At 39.2% G+C, this 19,494-nt stretch overlaps 1 protein-coding gene across 6 annotated transcripts in view; it reads left to right on the plus strand.

The window, feature by feature from the left end:
- The window catches only part of MCC (MCC regulator of WNT signaling pathway), a 198,963-nt gene that overhangs the window by 86,932 nt on the left and 92,537 nt on the right, over positions 1 to 19,494 (plus strand). The window contains exon 1 of one of the 6 annotated variants that reach the window (XM_062599024.1): positions 8,621 to 8,672. The exons of the other annotated variants lie outside the window; for them this stretch is intronic. Within the exon in view, the coding sequence (XP_062455008.1) occupies positions 8,658 to 8,672 (15 nt within the window). The 5' untranslated portion in view covers positions 8,621 to 8,657. Of the gene's footprint in view, positions 1 to 8,620; positions 8,673 to 19,494 lie in introns of those variants that run through there. 6 annotated transcript variants of the gene reach the window in all.

Genomic DNA, 19,494 nt, shown 5'->3' on the forward strand with positions numbered 1-19,494 from the left:
TCGGTGTCAAGTCCTGCTATTCCAGTGATGTTGTTTTAAATGGAGATGGCGTGGGTGTGCACCCTGAGTGCCGGGCAGTGATGGCTTTAGAGGGGTTTTCGAAGAGTCAAGGCAGACGGCTTTCTGCCAAGGGGAGGTCACTTATGTGGGTATTGGCCTCTGCTCCAGTATTCGCAGGGAGTACTGTGTTCCCAATATCCCGAGAAACTCAAAAGTGATGTGGCCTTGGTAAGGGAAGGATCTTGAAGCTTGGTTTCACTTGAAGTGAGTTCTTTTCAGGTATGGGCTCAAATGTGTCATCTTCGATCTGCTGATACCTCAGTGCACAGAGGATGACACTTCCATATTCAAAATACCTTTGGAATGTTAGTTTTATTAAACTCATGAGCAAGTACCTCTGTGATCTTGAGTTAGTGCATCAGACTATCAGCAAAAATAAATTTGAGTTAGCTCTCTTCCTTATGTTGACGTATTTCTTGAGCTTCAAGGACTATTAACTATGGACAAGTGTTTTTGTTTTAAACATGGTTTGAAACACAATGAAATACTTGAAAATCTTCATTATCAACAGAGGAATCTATCAACATGTCTGGTTCAATCCTCCTCCCTATTCTGAATGTTTCTGAAGAAAAATTGATAGCATATTACCTTCTTTGGGTCATTTTGAGACATTATCAGTTACTTTATTAGGGAAGGAAAAGTGAAGAGAGAAATGAAAAAACAGAAACAAAGACACTCACACTTCCAGTGTCTCATGCTGTGAGGATCCTTCTGTTCTCACTTCAGTGCTGCTGTTTATCATTAGTGGCATATTGCTGCTGTCACTGCGTGGCAGTTTTTTTTAATGACACAATTTTTGTGCAGTATTTAAGCTCCTGCTGATGTGCTGCTAAACACGCAAAGAAAATTTTGACTTTTTTTGGTAGATATAAGTTGCCTAGTGCTGGTGTGTTCAATAGAGTTGTGATTTAGCTTTCAGTTGATGCAGTTTGGGCTGAACTTTGACAAGGATGTAAATCTTCATAGGGAAGCATCTGTCTTGCTCTTAGGTTCACAGTGCTGTTAAATAGTATACCTGTCTTCCTGACTCCCTCTATGCTAATCACATCTTGCTCTTCAGCTGCAATCCTATCTTCCAGTAGCACTTCTAACAGTACTAATCTCATCGGGGACTTCTAGAGAGAGAACAACTAAAATGTTCCTGATAGCAGCAGCAGTATTCTCAGGGGCCTGGTTCATTTAATTAGAACTTCAGGGAATTTGAGAGGTGTGTAAAACTATCACTCCCACTCTTACTCCTCGGTCTTCATATCCTTGTTTGTGTTGCTGAGCTGCTCGGGAGGAAGCCTTGTGTTGTATTTGTCCTTTACGTCTGCTGTCTTTAGATTAGATCTTCCCTGCCTTATTCGGCTGTGCAAAGAAGCTGTACCGTGCTTAGCAAACCAGTGCTGTAGGCACAAATCTGCCTCTTCTGTAATGTTTGCCAGGTAGTTTCATTTATCACTGAAGTGGTAGCTGAGACAGTAGTTGGATGGAAATATCCTTTCTGCTCATCTCTCCTCTCTTTGACTGTTCCCACAAGATTCTCTGCACTTCCTCAAACACAGATTGTTTAAAACTGAACTGTCTGTGATTTCTCCACATGCTGCGTTCTTGGGTGGTTTCATGTATGAAATGTGTATGGTGATCAGCATTCTCCCAGCTGAAAACGTTCCTTTTAAAATTACTTCTTTTCCATTCCTAGAGTGTTTGCTACTAAACTTCTGTGCTGCGTAGCTAGCTAAATCCCAGGTCAAACCTCAGTGTGGATGCTTTAAGTATTCCTTTCCTACTTGGCTGATTTGTCATTGATCACATCGCTTCCTTCTTCACTTGTACTGGAGTTGCACTTCTATTTCTGAGCTTTAAATTTCTAAAAGAACTTCACGTTTTCTGTGTTCCTTCCTTTTTCCTCTTACTCTTTGTGCTCCTCCAGACTCTTTTTACCTATAAATATCAAATCCCTTTGACTGGGGTTATTCATGTATCCTAGAAAACAAACAGAGAAAAGTTTTTTTTAAAAAAATGTTCTTGCCCACTCAGGCAGCAGCCAAACAAGCCGTTGATCTGGCACATGTGAGGAGCTGGAGTGCTTAAGGCAGAAGGCAGGGGAGGGTGCTGAGGCTCAGGCTTTCCTCTTCCAAGGAATGTAGAATGCTGTTTTTAACAATAAAGATTTAAAAAGATGAAAAATGATTTGTTGCATCTGCCATAATTTATGGTGATGGTTGAAAGCCTCTAACCAGAATCCAGTTATTAAAGTTATACCTTTTCATTTTAATTCTTTGATTTGTAGTAAGCTATGATATTATTGAGATAGGACTTCGCAACACAGCTTGTCTGTAGTTCACTGGAGATCATAGTGCATCATCTCAAGGTTCTTCCTAACAGGTATTTTTTTTAAGAGCTAATGTTATGATGAAATACTATCTTTGATGCATAATAGTCTGGGAAGCTGCTTTTACCATTAATAAAGATTTTACCAGACACTACTGGGAATGGTGTGATTGAGAACTGCTTAGCAATAGAAGGAAAGGGTATCGGGGTTAATTACATCAAAGAGTTTTAGAAAAATTATTTACTTTACAAATGCAAAATGTAAGGTTGTTACCTCAGATGATAGGAGCTGGGCTTGATTCTGTAACTACTGGTTTTTAAGGTATTCCAAAGTAAGGCTAGTATGACCACTGATGGGAGGAAATGTGCTCAGGATCCATGGCGTCTCTAAGGGTTCGGTTTAGTGCATGAGCAGACAGATCTTTTGTACATGGTTGGAAGTACTGAAATAATTCTGGGAAATATCTGAGACAGCACAGGCAGAAAGTCAGGGTGGTGAGGTATTGCTAAAGCAATAGATATTCTTACACAGCAATATAAAAGGGAATAACTGTGTGATGCCAGTGAGAAATTAACTGTAAAATGAGGCTCTTTATAATGGGAAAATATTTTTGCAATGATCATTTTGAGGGATGAATAAAGGATTTATATATAGTACCTCTGGTTTTGATTTAGGTTTAAATTTAGTCTAGAATCATGTTCCTCTGAGTTGCTTATATGAGTATTACTCATCTGAAGAAGATATAGAAGCTGTCAGGACCTTGTTTTCTGGTAACTAGAGTAACTCAACATCTGATGTGATTCTTGCATTCTTTAAAAATGCTAGTGTAAAATTTACTGTTTTATTAACTTAAAGCTGAGTAAACCATGCGATTTACTCTTAATACATGTGCTTACAGTGGATATATATCCATATATAGTGCATGTAAACCTCTTGGGGGGGGGAATCCAAAGCATTTAAGAGAGATTATTTGAGCTCTTGCTCATGCTCTGGCATAGTTAGGTAGTGTGGCTGACTCTATTCAGCTGTTCTTACAGCCTTTCTGAGATTGCTGCTCTCTTTAAGAGGCTTGACTCATCAGTTGGCCATGCATTGGACTTCTTAACCGTATCGTTTGCCTTGTTATACGTTGATACAACCAGAAACTGGGAATGATTTGCTTTTAGTGTGATGGCTGTGAACTGTAATGGCTCAGGAACAGGTACACATCCTTGAGGTGATCAGGGAAGTCCGGCAGGGGAAAGAAATGCTCCATCTGACTCTTTGTAGCAGTGTGAGTCAGAGCCATTAGCCATACCTCCTGCGCTTCTTGAACAGTATGGGAAGAGTACAGTGGTAGATTTTGTTACAGCAGGAAATGAGGTGTTGTATTTCATTACAAATCCCTAATGGCAAAGGGGCATGGTTGTTTTCACAACATTTGAGGTAATGTTTCCTCAGAACAGTTGAGGTAAGCCTCTATACTCATCTACTATAATACACCTTACCTCATTTATCCAGTTTATAAAAACTGCAGTGTCTTCCTTCTATGAGAGTTTCATGCTGAGTCTTCAGAATACCAGAAGACATTTTTTTTTGTGGGTGATACTGACATCCACCCGACCTTACTGTTTCAACCATACATCTATTTTGTACTATTTCTCCATCTGAGTTGTGGGAAACTGTGATGTCAAGGACATAGGGAGTCAGAGGAACTTAGCTGGATTAAAAAAAGAGAAACTGGAAGAATACTTCAGTAACTTTTTACAACTAAATCAGTGGCTGGTAATCAGAGCATTCTGCTGAAAACCTCTCCCTCAAACTGTATTACTTGTTTACCCATAAAACCACATCTCTGTTTGCTTAAGGATCTTTTTTTACATAAAAATTGAAGAGCTTGAAAATTGTATCCCTGCATAAAATGTGTTATGGTGACTCTTTTGCTGTATTTGGAAAAGAACAAACATAGTTGTTTTCAGGATACATAATTGTGAATTCACAGTGTCTGTGATAAATGCCAAAAACATTCAGCCAAAAGTTTTGATAAACAGAGGATGATGCTGAGGAGGGGTTAGGCAGAGGTGCCTCTAGAACACAGGGACCTCAAATACCTTGTCCTTGAGTGTGATGACTGTCAAAGTGGAGGCTGCCAAAAAGCCTACCTAAAACATCAGCAAAACAGAGAAACCCTTATACTGGATTAAGGATTCTGTCTTTGTGTTTTTGTATCTGTATTCAAAATGTAACCTGAAAAGAAAACCTGAAATGCAGGAAGCCAACTGTGGTTTTGTTCCGTGTCTTGAGCAAATAATTTTAGAACTTAAGTGGCAATTTTGCTAGTGACAGATGAAACAGAATAGAATGTAGTAGCTACCTTATTAGTTCATGTAGCAACAGAAGAAAAATCATAATTGGATTTTAACAATACAGTTAAGCAATTGTTCCTTAATGGAGACAGAAGAAGATGCAGAGAGTTAAACAGTAGTTTACAACACTGTCAGTTTTCTCACTCTAAATCACACTTCAGCTGTTTTACCCTCACATTTCAAGTGACTTGTAGCACTGCAGCTCTCCCAAACAGTTTTGGTTGTGTGAAACGACTAGGAAGATAGGTACAGTACGTGAAAGTATGTTTGGTCTTCTACAGATTAGGGCAGACTTGAAGATAGATTTCTGAGGCTGACCACTTCAGTTACCTTCTTTTGTTTTGACTTGTGATAAATATTGAAGGAAAGAGCATATGTGCAGGTTGCAGGTAGAAGGCTAATGTTCTTCTGGGTTTTCTCAGTATTTAACTGAATGCCCATGGGTGTAAGGAATGTATCGAATTCAGGTTTTTCTAAAAGCTTTTTAAATCCTGCAGATCTGTAAAAGGTAACAGTTGAGAGACATGAATCACTTGGAAAATCCTCTGTTCCAAGGAAAACAAGTGTTTAAAACACAATCTTATATTTTTTTTTCTATATTTATGTTCAGACTGCCAAACAAATTGGTTGAAATAAGCATACAAGAAATTAGATATGTACAAACCCAAATTTAATGAAGAATATGAAAATTTGAAATAATTTTTTATTGTCTAGCTAATCAGATTAGTCTCTGGGATACAAAAATGTCTTGTATTTACAAAATATGCTTGCAACATAAATCTTGCTGAAATGTTTATATTGAAAGAGTAGGTGTCAGCTTCTATATCTGAATAATTTGTTTGTGCTTTCTAGGTATTAAGCCCCAAAAGATTTAGAAGCTGAATAAATGTTCAGGTTATTTTGTGTAGGTTTTACAACCTTAGAACACTTTGATCTTAGATGGCCTGTGGAAGCCCTCTGATACCACGCTGAAGAACTACCTTGAGTCTTCCAGTCTTCCACAGGTTTTAATTGTAACACAGGGGACATCAGTCCTTGAGCTGAAACAGTGCTGTTGATTTTATCTGCTGCATAGCAAGCGCTGGCATTACAGTTGCAATTGCTGCCATTACTCTATCCTGTAACACAGTGCTGATGCCTAGCTGCTGCACCAAGTTTGTGCACTTTATGAGGCACTAGACAGACATTTGCTCCACTGGAGAGTGAGCTAATTTGGCTGCCTGCTACTCACAGAGACTGCCCTGTCAGCACAGCTGTGCACTGGTAGCATGTGGGGCAGTAGTAGCTGGATTCAGAAGAGGGCATTGCTCTGTGGTCTGAGAAATATGTTTGGGAGGAGCACGGTCTACCTGATACAGCATGCTGCACAATTAGCATTGTAGGTGAACGTTTCAAAATGGATCTGGCAAAACTAGTGTTGATGAGTTACCGTATCAAACTTGTCACAAAAGCAGGTAATTGCTAGGTGGGGTTATATAGCCGGTGTTATGCAGGAGGTCAGATTAGATCATCGCTATTTCTTCTTGTTTAAATTCTATGACTCTAATGTAACCAGTTGTTCCATGCGATCACTGTCCATACTTGTTTATCACCGACACACCCCAATCAGCTTGCGTCCATACGTGGCTCACAGCGTGGCAGACCTGTCTGGTTTCCAGGGGACAAAGAGCTCTCCCATAGGTCAATGTGGTAAGCAAAATGAAACTTTAAGAATATACTGGTATGACATGGAGTTAATTTAGAGGGCTTGAGGAGGGGGAATTGAAAATTACAAAGATTTCAATTAGGAATTCAGATACTCTTGACTAACTTAAGCTAAATCAGTAGAACCTGTTTAAAACTGAAGCAGTATTTTACTTAGATTAGTTTAGAAACAGGCAAAATAAAAACACCCTCCAAATTTTAACTGGTTTAAATTAGGTGTATACACAATGCCTCTGCTCGTTTGTTTCCTTGTCCAATTTTTTGATTGTAATCACATATCTACTTATAGAATTATAACACAAGATATTGCATCAGTTACTGGAATTGCCAGTTTTTCTATTTTTTTTTCTCAAATCTTACCACAAACCTTTTTTTCCCAGGTAATGTACTGAGAGTACATCAGCCAGACACAGCCTTTGGAGAGTGTCTAATTGCTGAATTTTGTCCATAGAGCCTGGAATAGGATAGTATTGAGCTTGTCAGCACAAATTTGAACTTGATTCTTTCTTTGGGGTGGGTGGGGGGGGGTGGAAGCGGGGGCACACCAGTTCTGTGTAACTATTTTAAAATAGTTAATGATATTTTATTGGAAAAGATCAAGATCATTCCAGTTATGTTAAGAGGAAGATACTGCTTTAACTCAAGATATATTTTGTCTCTAATCAGCAAGAATGTCAGCAATACTGAAGTTTCTAATCAATTTGCAGCAAAAGTGTGTCAGTTCTGTTTATGCCATGTACATGTGTTATACAGAAGAATGAACAGTGGTGCAGGAAAATGTTTGCTTGGACATTGCTCAGAGTGTTTGTTTCTTTTTTTTTTTCTTTTTGAACTGTCAGTTCAGAGTAGGTCATGTTTTCAATCTCTGTTCCTGCATCATTAGAAAAAGATCACAGAATCAGTTTAAGTAATTATTTACGGGATTGTGCTTGCAAATGAAGTATTCAATATTTACTTCCCTTAAAAGCTTTCCAGTATTTGCACCACTCTTGGACGCAGAATCAAGGTTTGATGTCCATGTTTATGTAATAGACAGATATTTTTCACGTATATGAGGAGTTGACACTGATGCATAATTGTTATGAGCTTTATGAATGGGCAAAGAATCACTGTATTAACTGTCTCCTAAGCCCTTTCATAAAGAAAGGAGAAATAGGAAAAAGTAAAAACTCATTGTTTTGATTCATAGGTGCAAAACTGAAGTAATGCAAAATTAAGGACAAAATAGATGGGTCACCTTGCAGCAAACTGTTGTTGCTTGAAAGCTGTTTGTATTGTGTTGACTATGTTGGAATGAACATTTAATGGCAGCACTGCAGAGTGTAGGTCAGGAAGTGAACAAATGATTGGTGGAATCAGATGTATCTGGTATTGTGAAAATACGGCCTTTTGTGGTTCTGATGTGTGTAAGCATCCTTATACTTGTTCGAGTAGATCTACAGATCTCCTGTTGTGCTTGCAAGTGCAGGTATAAGCAGGAATTTACGTACGTGTGTGTGTGATCTTAGGCCAAATCTGAAGGCCTGAGTAGTGAAAGTTTAACCTCGTTGGCATGAAAACAGTCAGAATTGCTGAGAGGGAGACTAAAGACTAAGTTTTCGGGCAGAATTTGTGTGCATGGAAGATGTAATAGCTGTTACTTATAGACACAAAAAGGAATTAGTTACTAAAAAATTTGTTGATTTGTTTTTTAGCTTACGTGAATATGAGTTAATTTTTAATTCTGCAGATTGAAATCTTTTGGCCATATTTAATGTGCCTGGTTAATGTTGCTGCAATGCCGTCTCCTGTGTTCACGAGATATAATGCCCTTCTTTTTCTGAGTTCATTGCTTCCCGGAAATAATTGTTTTGCCAGCACATTGCCTTTTGAGGGAGGGAAGGGAAGACGTGATTTTTTTTAAAGAGGACAGGAATTGAGTCAACATCAGTCTTAGCTCTTATGGCCCTGCCCTAATTCACCTCTCTATTAATACTGAGTTTTAATTGGAGCAAGTCAAATGAATTCATAAGAGCGGTAAAGTTGTGGTGGGTGGTAGAGTTATTGTAATGTGATTATAATTGGTATGCTGGTAACTGTTTGCTGGGTTTCTCTCCTTCCTTTGCAGGGTCTGGGACAGGAGGATAAGCGTGTAGGTTGTTTTCCTCTGTCAAACAAACACTGCAGCTGAGATGGTATATAAATTCTGTTCAACAAAGCTAATTAAAAGTTACTGGAAAGGCTTGTTTTTAATGGGGAAAAGATCTGTAAGTACTGAACTCAGTTGTCTTTGGTTGTTATGATGCATATGATGCAACTTTTTTTTTAATGTCTTGCTGACAGATGGTCTGCATAGCTTGTCTTTAGAATCAGCTGTACCCATTAAAGGAGGGAATATAAATAGGTCAGTTGAAGCTGTTAACTGTATTCTAATGTATGAGAAGAGCAACTCCATCACGACTTCAGGAGCACTGCCCATAGCACAGGTTTTTGGTACAACAGCACATCTTTTGGATTATTGTATCAGGAAAATGTTGCAACCAAAGGAAAATTTCTGTGCCGAGCTGTTTCTTTTACTGTATTTCTCTCCAATAATCCTTACTGATTTTCTTCATGTGGTTTGGCTGGCTATTTGGTGTGGTTTGGCTGGCTATTTAGATTCTCTAGAACAAAAATAATGATTTAAAAATAATAATTAAAAAAAACTTTTTAAAATCCAGTTTGCCTTTGGGAGAACATGAAATGGGTATAAAGGCTGGAACTGAAGAGTAAGATCTGCTACAGAGGCTATTTTTGAGCTTCCCACTTGTGCAAGGTACCCAGAAATTACTCTGATATGACTAAGTTTGTTTGTTAGCTGTAAGCAGATACATTTGGGTAGATGGGGAGTTGGTTATAGCTAGTTGCATACAGCTGTTAGGGTTTAGCTTTACTGGTTGGCAGGATGCCTGTCTGTATCTCTTACTGAATGCGTTCCAACTGTGAGTGCTCCAGAGGCTGGGCTGCTATAACCCCCACACTGGTGCACTCATTTGCTTTGGTCATTTGCTGTACAGCAAATGTGAAGTTTTTACCATTCTCCTTCAGAAATTCCTTCTGATAATAAGAATTTGTGGTTCCTAGTGGCACAAACCACTGTCAGAAACACCCGCCTCTTCTCTGATTGTTTCAAAGCAGTTTTATTATTAAAATCTTCTGGTGATGGCAGTGTGCTGATCAGAATAGTATTTTGGGGGAGAGTAAATATGAGCATACCAGACATAGTTTTTCACTTAAGTTGTTAGGAGGCAGTTTTAGCAACTTTATTCAGCTGATTTGAAATTGTTTGTTTGTTTGTTTGTTTATAACACAAAGGGGGGAAAAAAGCAGACAAAATTGAGGCTTTTCAGCATGCAAGTCTTCGAAGCAGATAGATCCAGGAAACTTTCACATCATTTAAATCACCTTTTAAAATATCAGCAAGATCACTGATGGAGCAGCACCCCAGGGTTACAGAGACATGCTGGTGTCAGCTACGAGAAGAGGGATTGGGGCACAGCTTGACTGTGATATGGCATTTGGGGCGGGAGCAGAGTCTGAAACAGCCTTGGAACAGAGCAGTTATTAAAAATTTAAGAACGGAGTGAAGATTCCCAGGTACTTACTACCATATATTAAAACAGCGAAAGAACTAAGTGGATAACACTGTATTTCTATAGCAAAAAAAAAAAAAAAAAAAAAGTTGGTGTAATGGTGAAAGATTGCAAGGCGGGACAGTTTCAGAATGAGTGCAAAGACAATGACTGAAGAGGTGGAATTAGATTAGATAAACCCATGATGACTACCTGTTTCTTTCACCTAGCGGGTGAGGGACACTAGCTTGGAAAACAATCTGTACAAGGAAGCTCCATGTTGCTCAAGATAATTAAAAATCGTTACTGATGGGAGCATATGATCCTGTGCCTGAAGGGGAAAATAATTTAATAATGAACTGGATTGTATCATTCCCAGATAGAGAAATCCTGTTTTAGTTCATGTTTGTTTAAATATGTTGCTAATCTTGAAGTAATGAACAAAATTTAGTTTCTTTACAGTTTTCAATCATGCTTTTAGTTTACCTGCTTTTAATAGAAACTTGTGTCTGTATGAAAATATTCATGTATTATAATGTATCCTTAGAATTGCATCTCAGCAGAGCTACAAGTTCCTCAGTACCGTTGTTCTGTTGAATTCTCTACATACACCAACTCTCTACATACACCAAAAAAAAAAGGAATTTTCTTTTCATTAATGCTTTTGCTGTGAGGATTTGTACATGAGATGGGCATTCTCTTGCAAGTGTTTGACTCTTTTAAGTGGCTTCCTTCTATAACAAAGTGCTTATTAATGTGTATGCACTAAACCATAGGGAAGGAGGCAGAAATTAGTCTGACCAGTAATTACTTATTTTTCTACAGAGACTTGCAAGCAGCAGTGACAAATAACATCTGCATTTTTAAACAGGAAGTATCATATGCAGATAGTAACATAACAGTGTACATTGCAGTATACTGCAATGGTGTCTCTTTGAGTCTGGAAACCAGAGCTATATTTGGAATGGATGTTAGGGTAGTGATGTGTGTAAGCTGAGTATTGATGGTGATATGTGTTCATGGTATTGGTCTTTGACTAAGCAGTGGCATCTGTATGCATCTTATATGTGTGATGTTTTCATTATTTCTTATTTTTTTCATTAATGATGATGACTGATGGATTGTGTAGTGTTTTTTTTTTTAAAGAACTCAATTACTTTATCCCCCCCCCCAAAAAAAAGTCTTCCTGTATGTTTTTTGCACTTTGATGCCTCTTGAATGGATATAGTCTTTTAATTTGCTTTATTAAATAATGTAGTATTAGTTTGTCAATGTGATATTTAGCACTACAAAAATAATATGTTTAAATGGACGTGTCTTGTGATTGATAGTTTCCCGTTCTCCTCCTTTTCTAATCTTATATTGAACTGTAGAGCACTTTGTTGTCTATTACTCTATGTGCATGTTTATTATTATAGGTTTGTTACTTTCAAATTTACTACAAACACGAGTACCTGAAAATAAATCTCTTGCCAGTCTGGAAATGTGATATGCAAAGTGAACACTCTCCAGCCTCCAGAGAAGGTCAGCAAAGTACCATTGAGACATAAAGTAATCTGTGGTCTGGGTCATGCTGAAAGCTCTTATTGATATGAGATTAGTCTCAATGGAGATGTGCGGCTCTCACATGTTCGTCATACAGATTGAGAGCAGGGAGATTGACTCAGAGTGGGGTCAGAAGGAGAGAAAGCTGAAGCTATGTCCTATACTGTGGAGACTGAGAGCATGAAGGGAGTTAATGCTTCATTAAGCTATGTTGATTAAAAATTGCAAGGCTTGTTAGGTGTAAGATACGGTGTTCACTGCTCATGGGACCTGCAAGCAGCTAATGAAGGTAAGGCATTGTTCTTCAGAAGCAGATTTTGGAAGCTTTGTTTACTCTGTATGCGCTTTGTTTTGTTTTTTTAAGAGTAGTTTGTTGCTTTGCTATTGGAAAAAATTGGCTGCTGTGTAACATAGCATTGTCAGAAAAATAACTGGAATGCAGAAATGCCTTTGAACTCAGGATGGGTTTGTTTTTGCTTCCCAGGCAGTCAGCATCAGTGTTTTTGAACAAAAGGGAGGAGGCTGATTACCAAAAGGTTTCCTGTACTTGTGGATAAGAAGTTTTGAAAGAGAAACAGGAAATCAGAAATTCTTACAAATAATTAGTATTCTGCTTAGTTTTGTGACATTCTGTACAAATTGTAAATGAAGCAGAAATAACTATCCACAGAATACAGCGGGCTGAGTAGAATGTCTTGAAGCATTTCTATGGGGGAAAAAGAGTGGCCAAGAATGCAGAAATATGCAAAGTGCTTCTCCTGTATTGGACTTGTATGCTTGAAAGTACTGGATGGGCAATGTGTTAACGAGTCCATGCTGGTCCCTACAGAAGGTACAATATAGGCTGAGGTTTGTATATGAAAAAGCATATGTGTATGTTTGTGTTGAGCAAAGGAGTGATTTTACTTAGGGTTAATATTTTGCATGTCTTCCTCATTTTGAAGGAAGCAACTTTATTGCTGTTAGGGGAACATTGCACATACGTGTGCCTGAAGGACTTGTTGCAGGACTAGACTTTCCTCCTTGCAAGGCATTTATATCTCACCTCTTCCTCTCCCAAATACATACACACACACAGGGACACACTCGTAAACAAGAAAGGCTTTTTCAGAGGAAGCAGCTGTGAACACGCAGTTGCTCCAGCAATTCATAGCTGTGGCTAGGAGTCTTGAAATGATTAAAAAGGGGAAGAATTGCACAAGATAGAGACCAGCAGAATAGTTGTGCTGGTTAGTGGGTTAGTAGATTACTATGTGCCTCCCGTGGGGTTTAAGTCATTCATCCCTCTGTTTCTTGCTGCAAGCACGTAGGGGAGAGGGGAAAACTGGCAGCCAGAAGTATAACTCCAGGTAAAAAAAACCCAAAACTATGTATTAGAGGAGTTTATTGAGTTTTTCCCTTCCCCCTCTCCCCTAAAAATAGCGTGGAGCGGTTGTTACTTCCTGTTGTGACTCTAGGCATGAGTGCAGAACACTAAGGCATCTTTAACTCTGTGATCCCCTACTCCTTACTCCTACACCTTTATTTTGCTTAAACTGTATGCTACAGTCAACTCACCAGGATTTGCTACATTTTTCGTGCCTTGCTGCCTTGCCTTTCTGGTATTGAGAAGTTTGGCAAGGTTGGCTGCTAGGGAAGAAGGGGGGAGGGCGAGGCAGGGAAGGAGGTGGGGGTAGGGAAGGACGAGTTAGCAGAGGAGAGTCTTTGGAGTATTTCTGTTGTGCGGACAACTTATGCTGTAAGGAGCTGAGTGCTGGGACACCCTTTGACGTCGGCTCTGCATGCTGGTTATAGTGCTGAGAATGAGAGACCCAGGTAAGGCAGCGAGGAAGCAGATGGTTGCTAGCTGGGTGGGATTTTTATGCTATCCCTCTTCCACTCCATCCATTACTTCCCCTTGTGTTGTTGAGGGTCTTTCCCTGCTCTATAATGGACTCTGGGACAAATACCTAGGGAGACTTCAGAAAGATGCCAACCTGTGTGAACAGAACATAACTCTTTTGATAAATGTTAACATCTGCTGTATGTTTTCATCCTGCCTTTTTTAGCCTCTGCATGATCTTAATTAGGAGAAGCAGCAACTTAAAGCATAATTCTGATTTTTCACTGCACTGTGTAACTACCTTATGTTTATGTGAACATGAGATTAAATAGCTCGCTAAATATCTCAGAAGGGCTTGAGAGCAGTCATATAATTTGTGAGTTCTCTATTGTGCGCTGAGGTTGCTAGATTTTGTATCAGAGGTAAATGTAGAGTACATAAGCGAGGAAGTTTTAGTATTGTTGGTGGCAGCAGGTGGTAATTAAGGACCAGGGATTTTGGACTCCTGAGAGATTGGAATTGAGAATGGGAGCTTCACTGAAAGAACTGAAAGAGATCTCATACTGGAAATGCAAGCAAGGTGAATTACGTGGTTCAGCTGACCATTGTAAACCTTGAGAATAAGAAAGCATTTTGAGTTACTGAGAAAAGTTGATGAAGGACTAAAAGAGTTACAGGGGAACTTTGTACTCCTAAAAAATAATAATAAACCAAAAAAAACGCTCATGTCATAGTAAATCTGTTCTTCCATTTGATCTGAAAGCTTTTCTGTAACTTTTAATCACTACCATCCCTATAAGTAAGAAAAGACAGAAGCAATTATATAAAAAATTCAGAAAAAATTTGCTGCAGTCATGTAGTGGAAATAAATATAATATTTTGAATTCCTTTTGTAAAAATTCCAATTGCTTTTAAGTCATTATTTACCAAATTTTGCACTTGAGTTTTAGTATCATCTGCAGTGAATGTGGTGTTCAGAGCACTTTAGAATGGCTTAATTTTACCTGAATTTAAAGGTTTTATACCACCCTACTTTCATGGAGATTATAATTGTAATGCCAACTGGAAATACAAAGAAGTGGTCAGGTGCAAGAATAGATCTGTTTTCAGTTATCAATCCTTTCAATTCATGTCACTGAATGTCAAGTACAAGTTCTTCGTAGATAGTATTGTGATCTGAACCTACCTGGCAGCATAGAAAAGCTAGAGACAAATTAAAAGTAAGAGATAATACTTGATTACAGTAATTATTAGCGGTTGGACCACCCATCTGAATATGCAGTTTTTCAGTGAAACTTAATTTCTGAATATTTATACCTATCTTGATTGTAAGGTTTTCTTGGCCCAGACTGCATAGCTTTGTTCTGTGTGCAGCAGGCCATATATACACCACTCTGTTGCAACAAATAACGGTAGTGAAGGTTTCTGATAAATAGCATATGTTTTTTCAATAAGCACTTCCTCTTTGATCATTGTATAGCAGCTGCCGTTATAGCCTTAGCCTGCTTCCACATCTTTATATACACTAGATTCTTCTAGTACGAAACAAAACAAACCTCAATATTCAGTTCTTGTGTCTGCTAGTATAGGAAAACCCCAACAGTCTGTGATGCACTTGCTTTTTTTCCCATATCATGAAAAAGGGTGTGTAGGGCAATATTTAAGAATTTGTGAAGAGTCCTGGAACCGTCTGCTTCAGGGCTGAGAGCAGCCCTAGAGCTCACAAGGATTGGAGCAAGGGTGGGAAAGGGTGTAACTGTTTAATCAAACAAAAGAAGTACTTACGACCAAGTGCAAAATCAAAAGGGTAGAGAAGGGCAGTTCGTTTCACCCTCCCTTTCCGACTGTGCTTTAGGAGTGATGAATGTCTGTGGTACATCCAGGATTGCTTCTAAACCTCAGTCTTCACTTTGAGCCGGCCGGCTCGGCTGAAGATGCTGCAAACGCTACCTCTGCTCTGCTGTATGGTTGCTATTTGCTTTGGGAGGCTGAGACAAGGCAGGAAGAATTCATGCTACAGAATCCTCCTCTTCATTTACTTTTCTTGTGTCTTAGCTACCTTCCTGTTGCTGAGGAAGTTGGGAGCGAGCTATATCCAAAACATGCTCCTGAGAAATTCCAAGAATCGTATCGTTTCTTTTTTTCTTTTTCTTTTCCCCCTCCCAAAGACTGTATAGCAAATGATTAAAAAAATCCAGGCTTATTCTCAGTTTGAAGGCTTTTTAACAGTTACGATACGAGAAAGGTGTACAGCAGCTTTTCCTCTCACTGTGTGTTTCTTTGCATCGTCTAGACAGCACAACAAACAATGATTGATTGGTTTTCTGTCTTGCTTACTGCTTTGTTGGTGCAGCCTTTTCAAACCATGTGAGTTTTTCTTTTCCACTTACTTCAGCTTTTGGAGATGCCTGGGTTGGTTCAGATTTGCATTCTTCCATCCCATATGAATCTGCATACAGCAAAACTTCACACCTAGGGAAAAAGCCGCCATCTGTCTTTTTGTTACATTCCTTTTCCTCCTGTTAAAGAAGGCTCTTTCCTAACTTTGAATGAGAGTCATGATGGATGCAGGGCCTTTTGCTGCCCTGGACTTTGAGATGTCACATTCACTATGAATCACTTTATTATTAAGTCAGATTTACACCTGGCATCAGCAGTGACAGAAGTTCAAAACCATATTTCACTTTCTTCATTGCTATCACAAGGGCAGCAGTAACATAGACAGAACTTGGGTATTTTTATTTTTACCAGTACATTGTCTAATCCTGTTTACTCTTGGAAGATGATGTAGCACAGATTACCCTAGCCCAAATACAGTAGGGAATAAGGAATTATTTATATTTCATGCTGAATATTTCATTGACTGTGTGATTTTTTTCTTTCCTGGCTTCTTCTAAAATGTTGGCTTTTGATTAAAACTGAGGACGGTACCCCAGACCTGATAGGTTGCTTTTCCAATCCAGTGTGGCAAACTCTCTATTTCTAGCCAAAATGTACACATTATTGCTATTTTTGCAGACCTCTTTTCCTATGCCTTTCTCACTGTGTAATACTCTATGGCAGACCAAATGATGACAGCTAGTCTTTGGGGTCTAATTGTTCATCCATGTCCACAAACTTTCCTCTTGTGCGTTCTTCCTCTTGCTTGTTTGAACTCATTGCATATTTTACAGCTGCCATAGGGATACCTTGTTTGTAGCTGGGGAAGCAGCATAGATGGCTTGATGCTCTTGCTCGCTCACCTGCTCTCTCTATCTGTCATTAACATCCCTAACCCAGTTATTTACACAGCCTGTCACTCGGAAGATAAATTTCACCTCCTTGTAGGCTGGATGCTGTAGGTAGCACAAGCTATTAGAGGCCAAGAGTGTGAGGCCAGCACCCACCAGCACATGTGCACTTTTCTCAGTAGGGTCACTATTCTGCCTGTCAGAATTTGGGTACTCTGCATTTATTTTTATACCAATAATTTTCAGGATTAAACTTGGGAAATACTTGTCTGACAGCTTTTTTTCTTCCTTGAGAGGATGGTTTCTGCAGTATCAGAAGAGAGGCAAAAATAAGTCATTTCCCATGAAACTTCATAAAGACCCAAATAAGACGCACATGAAGACAAGGTCTTTGAGAACTTGCACAGCAGCTTTGATCTTTTTCAAACAATGTGACAATTAAAATTCAGATAGGAGAAGCCGTAGAGAGACCAGTGCACTGAGACCAGTATAGAAAGATACTACTGTTAAAGTGAGATTTGGAGAAAGGAGAGGGATGGGAGAAGAGAGCAATTTGTCTCCTTGAAGCCAAGAGACTGTGCCAGATTAAATGGACCTGTAGGAAAGAGCCTGGTGTGTATAACAAAAGAGAAAAGGGGATGCTAAGAAAGAAGTGTCATCCAGGAAATGAAAGTGGAGGAGTCTGTGTCTGAAGGAGAATGATGATACAAAAGAATGAAATAGAAGCGAGTTCTGTGCTATTAGGAGCCTGTACAGTGAGGACAACTACACGTAACGGCTAAGGGCAACAGAGCCAGTGGAGATGTTTGCAGCTGAGGGGTGCTGTGGGCTAGTATGTGAAGACAACAGTGTTTTTCCATGATGTTTTAGGTATCCTGAGTCAAGATGACCAAAGCACAGAGCAGGTATTTAATGATAGAGAAAAGTGCCGCAGAGGAAGAAGTGGCAAGCTGCAGGAAGACTCTTGTTGTGAAAACAGGCAGAGTTAACCCTTTAGTCCTGCTAAGAGGTGTTGATAAAAGGCTGGTGCTAGCTTTCGCACTCCAGTGGAAATGGAGATCAGGCAGAGGGAGAGATCAGTGATGTATTCCTTGCTAGTGATGGGAGCCAGAACAGAAAGGAGGCACAAACAGCACAGTGGGGTGTGATGTAGGCTCCAAACACAATACAGTTGGGAAGCAGCAGTAGAGATTTATGGGAGTGTATGAAGGAACATGTATACATTGAAAAGAAGGTGATAGCAATGAATTCAACTTAAAAGGAGATGTGAACTGTTGAGCTTCCAGATGGTTTTTGAAGGACAGCCTTCAGGACAAGAAAATAGAAGGTGTTCCCTTGAAGTACCTCAGTTAAGAGAGTTCCTGCCCTGCTCCTGCTCTTAGAGAGTATTTCAGAAGAGTTTCTCTGATACTGGTGACAGTGTCTGTCCCCTTTGTCTTTACGCTGCAGCTTGTTTGACTGCTGCTGGTGATTTGACTTGATTAATATTGCATTTTGAAACTGAGAGCCTGCCCATATGCACACACAAACACACATGCGCCATGTTTGCTAGGAAATTGTGGGAAAAAGGATATTCTCTGCCCACAAAAAAGGTTCCAGCAGGGCAGCAAAAGGCCTGCCTGTTGGCAGCATTTGTCCAAGCAGCTGCTGGTTTGTCTGTGGTGAAGGTTCTGTGGCTAATTCTTGTGGAAGTCTGCTGCTAATCAGGAATTGGAAATCAATAGAAAAAGAAAAAAAAAGTTCTGAAAAAGTCTTTTCATACTCTCCTCTCCCTGCCATTTTTGACATTTAAAAGACAAAAGTTTTAGAAGTTGGTGAGGGTGGGCATATATTAGCAGTTTTCTTAATATCCTGTTTCCTAAGGAAATGAGATGATGTAAAGTTATTGGTGTCTTCCTGGAACCCATTTGATGATAATTGCTTATGTTCAAGGCAGTTTGACGTGATCAAAGTAATCAAGGTCCTGGCTGGCCTAGTGGGAAATATCCCAGCTTCAGTAGAAAATTCTGGACTGAATGATTTTTCAGCCCTTAGTACCTTGAGGCGTCTCTGGGGAGAACATGGCATCCTGTAAGCCTTTGAAATTTTTCATCTTCTAGCACTTTCCTTTGAATTCCAATTTCTGTTTTGTTGTCACTTCCAGGCATTAAGGCAGCCCTTCTGATAGCTGCTGCTCCATATAGAAGTGGTTTGAGAACTTCATCTAACCTATCCCTGTCTGAGGACCAAGGTTTAGTCATAGAATCTCCTGGACTTGCTTTTTAAACAGAGTTAGCCTGACTTCCTATTTGTTTTGACAGTTAGTTTTGCCATCGTTTTTGTCTAGATTTTCCTTCCATTAGAGCTTCCATAAAAAACAGACGTTTTGTCTTTCAGAATCTGGAAAAAGTTTGATGGCCAGGCCTTTCTGTCAGTTTCCACTCTAGTAGAAGGAAGCTTTTGGATATGGTAAAATTCATTTTGGATGAGTTCTGAAGGGCTACAGTGCACATGACCCTTTTGTGCAGTTATATGTGTAGCATAACATTGTGTGTTATGGTCATTGTAGAGTAAGGAATAGATTGGTATTTGATGATTTTCCAAGTCACTTCTCTCCGAAATTGCTTGTGTATTAGTCAGACCTGCAGAGGCAAACCTCGTTTTTGCCGAATTGGAATAGAGCCAGCGTGAGAGCAGCAAAGTCAAATCTGTTCATTCAGAAGCAAACTCACTCATTTTTTGTAAAGCTATTTTTAGGCGATTGTTGAAGTCTCCTCCTCTAGCATAAAGTGTTTTCTTGTGTTTCAGTGAGTTACGTAACCTCTCCTTTTTGTTGGAAACTTCATCATCGTTGTTCTACTTTAACAAGCTGGATACAAGCATCTCTTTAGAGCTTAAGTTT

Source organism: Rhea pennata, chromosome Z (genome assembly GCF_028389875.1).
Source record: "Rhea pennata isolate bPtePen1 chromosome Z, bPtePen1.pri, whole genome shotgun sequence".
In the NCBI taxonomy this organism is placed as follows: domain Eukaryota; kingdom Metazoa; phylum Chordata; class Aves; order Rheiformes; family Rheidae; genus Rhea; species Rhea pennata.